At 56.9% G+C, this 3,875-nt stretch overlaps 1 protein-coding gene across 1 annotated transcript in view; it reads right to left on the bottom strand.

Moving 5' to 3' along the window:
• Positions 1-7: 7 nt before the first annotated feature.
• Positions 8-3,875, bottom strand: part of LOC103810637 (zinc finger SWIM domain-containing protein 5-like) — a gene marked incomplete at its 5' end in the record, with an annotated part of 28,715 nt that continues 24,847 nt past the window's right edge. Inside the window, 3 exon segments of the mRNA XM_009083550.1 lie at positions 8-849; positions 1,268-1,355; positions 1,661-1,824. Of these exon segments, the coding sequence (XP_009081798.1) occupies positions 8-849; positions 1,268-1,355; positions 1,661-1,824 (1,094 nt within the window).

Genomic DNA, 3,875 nt, shown 5'->3' with positions numbered 1-3,875 from the left:
CCGGGGCTCACCCAAACCGTTCCCGCACCAGCAGCATCAGTTTTTTCTTGCCTTTGTAGATTTGTTTGAGATTGTCAATGAACTGGGCAAACTGTATGTGCCCGTCCTGCGCCAGGAGGAAGGTCTCCCTGGCCTTGCTGAGGAACTCGATGAACTCCCCATAGTGCCGTGGGCTGATGTGGGTGAGCCGGGAGTGGGTGGTGTTGATGTAGGCGCTTATTGTCGCGTCCAGCAGCTGTCGCAGGGGGGCTTTGTCGGTGGACATCAGCTTCCCCGAGTTCCTGCGGCCAGGGATGCCAGCCAGCCCCGGGGCTGTCATGGTGCAGCGGCGAAGGATGTCCGAGAGCACCGTGGCACAGTGCACGCTCTTCACCACCAGTGGGATGATGGCCGCCAGCTCGTTTTTGCCCAGAGAGTGGCTCAAGGCGCAGGCCCAGAGCACATCGTTGATGGCTGGGTGTGTGTCCTGGTTGTAGGCCAGGTTGAGATGCGTCATGGCCAACGAGGCCAGTTTGAACGCCCGGAGCGGGTAGCCCCGGTGCTCCATGTAGCGGGCGATGGTGAAGAGCTGGGTGTAGGTCATGCCGGTGGAGGCGGCATCGATGACGATCTGGTAGGCGGTCTCGAAGGCGATGTGGTCCTTCTCGCAGAGGGTCAGGGCGGACAGGGCGCAGTTCTGGGGGTCCTTCATGGCACACTGCAGTGCCAGGGTGCGGGCGCAGCTGGCCAGCTCTTCCCGCTGCGGGTAGTCCAGGCTCAGGCGCAGGATGGTGTTGTGGGACATCACTGTGGCTGGCCCAATGCCGGGTTTTTACCAGCTCTGCAGGATGCTCACCAGGGCCCTCACCCCTGCAAGAAAACACCGAGATCAGAGCACAGCTCTGGAGCCTGGCTCAGTTCACACGGCTCTTCCCTGTGAAGAGACAGGCCAAAGCCAGCCCATGGCAGTGCTGAGCTGCTGCCTCTGCCCCAGCAGGGACAGGGCAGAAAGGGACAGGGTAGAGGTTACCCTGCACTGCCATGCTAAAGGGCACAGTGAGCACCGCTGGCCCGGCCTGGGTACAGGAGACCCATCCCAATCCCAAACCCAGCCACTCCTGCAGGCCCAGCTCTGCCAGCTGGCGCTCTGAGGTGCACTCAAGTTACTCAGGAAGATATGGGAGACCCAGGAGTAGTCAGATGCCCAGGGCTATGAATGACCCTAGGATCTCCATGTCCAACTCCACTTCCACCACATGCAGGCCAGGTCCCCCCAGGACAGGGAGGCACTCCCCGACTTCGGTCGCACACGTCACCAGCCACCTCACCATCTCCCGCCGCCGCCAGTTGAGGGTGGACAGGGTCATGCGCATCACCTGTGAGGCAAACTTGGGGTGACCAGCTGCCCCACAGGGCTCCAGTGAGGCCACCCAACATAGTGGTGCTCCCCAAAAGTCTCCCTGGTCCAGTTGCCTACCAACTCCCTAGTGCTGCCTCACTTCCACCCAAACCGCAGCAGGCACAGGGGCTTCCCAGGGCTGAGGTCCCCTGCTCGGACTATGCAGGGATGAATTTGCTCCTTAGATGGGGGACACCCTGCTTGGTGGAAGACCATCACCAGTGCCACTGCCACAGTGCATGGGGCAGAAGGGCCACCAGCATCCCCAGCATTATTCCGTACCTGGAGCCCCAGTTCCAGTGCCACATTGAGCAGTGTTGTGTCTGAGTTGCTGTCAGCTGGTGTGGCGATCTTGAATGCATCCTGAGCCAGCTTGAAGATCAAGGAGGAGGAGTGGATGTTCTTCTGGATGGCCTCCAGCACTGTGCGTAGGCGCAGCATGTCCCCTGGGTGTAGACAAGAACAGATGGCTCAGCCTCCCCTCACCTTGCCCTCAAGCCCCATCTTGTGCCTGCACCACATGGTGAACAGTCCCTTCAGCATGGCCAACCCCTCTGGACACACATATGGAGGGACACACAGGGATGCTGGATCAGGCCCTGCAGTCTAAAATGGAGCATCCTTCTCAGGAGGTGACACATCCTACAGCATCCATCCTCACTCAAGTTCACCCTCTCACAGAGAGGAAAAACAACTCTGAGTGATCCCAGACACATCCTGGAGCTTTAGCAGACATCTCCAGGAACCTGGATGTTTCACCCTGGCCTCAAGTTTGACAGCTGTACGGCAGCCTCTTCCCAGCAAAGGAGGGGTTTGGGGAGATGCCCAGTACTGAATGGCTGCAGAAAGGTCAGTCTTCATTCAGGAACATTAAAAAGAAGAAGAAAAGCTGCTGCACACATGCTGTCCTGCCCAGTAAGTCTCTTCCCTCTGCAAGGCCAGCCTGGGGTCACTTAGACTCACTGAAGCTTGGTTCTGGATGCCCCAGATCAGGCAAACAGCTCTTGCAACCAAGACAGGCTGAGCTACCCTCAAAGGCTGTTCATGGTACAATACCCAGTGATGCCGTGGGTCTCCTCCCACAGGAGGTCAGAGGTGCAAGAAGGATATGTGATGGCATTGGAAGATGGGGCAGGATCTTGGAAGAGGGACCCATTGAGGTGTATTAATATCATGATCAGGCATTAGCTTGGGAAATTCTCCTGCCAGTCCCCATGGGACACAGGGTAGGAAGAGAGAACTTTAGGGTGTGCACAGACCAGAGGTACCAATGTGCCATATTAGGTCTCTTTGTTTTGTTCCAGCTTCTTGCTTCTGTTCCCATACTCATAGACTGAGCAGATGAACCTCTTGCAAAGACAACCAAATCATGCACAGCAGTGTGAGAAACCCAGTGCTGCACCTGGACACACGGAGACATCTTGAGTGACTCATAGCTAAAGATATCGCCTGCCACCCACAGCAGCCGCTGGCACTGCCACCAAAATCCAAACCTCCCTAAAATGGCTCACGGGGGCGTGTGCAAGAGAGGCTGCGAGGACACAGGATCACACCAGGACATGCTGTGGGGCAGGGGAACACCTGAGAAAGGGGATGGTGGGAAAAACAGATGCAATCCAACAGTCCTACACTCCTGGCATAAAAGCCTCATCCCATTAGGCACCTGAAGGGAGAAAAAAACTAAAGGATAAACCAGATACCAACTCTCCAACAGGGCACTTGCAAGGCAGGGGAAGGACAGCATCAGCCCTGGAAATGCAGCCTAGAGGAGGAGGACTGGAAGCAGAGAAAAGGCTGCCAAGGCTGAAGCTTTCTGACAGCTCATTTCCATTCCATCTTGCTGGGAAAGAAAAACCTTCCCTGTCAGGCTGGCAGCACTGGGACAGCAGTGGGTGGTGGTAACTGTCCGGCTTTCTGATCCTTCTGGGACGTGAGGCACTTGCCATCCTGCGGGGGTTGGTTTCTGGTCAGCGGGATGTTTAATGAAAAGCCTCATCACAGTGAAGGTTCACCTTCATCACTGTGCCTGGGCAGGAACCAAAGAGGCCGAAGAGACCAGTGAGGTGGTGTTTCTCGAGCCCCCTGTGGCTGGGACTGAAGTGTCCCACCCAGCATGGCTGATCCCATCTTCAGCCCTGACAAAAGCCACTTGTGATTTGGTGCACAGGGAGGTCTTCTCCTTCCTACAGCCCGAGCAGGATCATTACCACGGGGCAGGAAGAGATAAAGCAAATGTCAAAAGATAAGCAGCTTCAAACTAAATCATGGCATGATCCTATGACATGCCTAGTGGGGCTCGCTGACCCGGCAGCTGACCATGCTGCAGGGCAGGCATGGTCCTGCATCACCTAGGGGCACTACCCAGGACCTGCAGCACTGTAGTAGGCATCCCAGCAGGTTTGCCTGCACCTCCTGGGAAGTTCCCATTCTGCCCTGCTGGACCATGGGCTTTGGGGCCCTTTGGGACAAGAACCCCAGAGACCCTGGATGCCACTGG

This window comes from Acanthisitta chloris, unplaced genomic scaffold (assembly GCF_000695815.1).
Source record: "Acanthisitta chloris isolate BGI_N310 unplaced genomic scaffold, ASM69581v1 scaffold17011, whole genome shotgun sequence".
NCBI classification, from domain to species: domain Eukaryota; kingdom Metazoa; phylum Chordata; class Aves; order Passeriformes; family Acanthisittidae; genus Acanthisitta; species Acanthisitta chloris.
The sequence above is the reverse complement of the archived record's forward strand: the minus strand, read 5'-3'. Positions and strand labels throughout refer to the sequence as shown.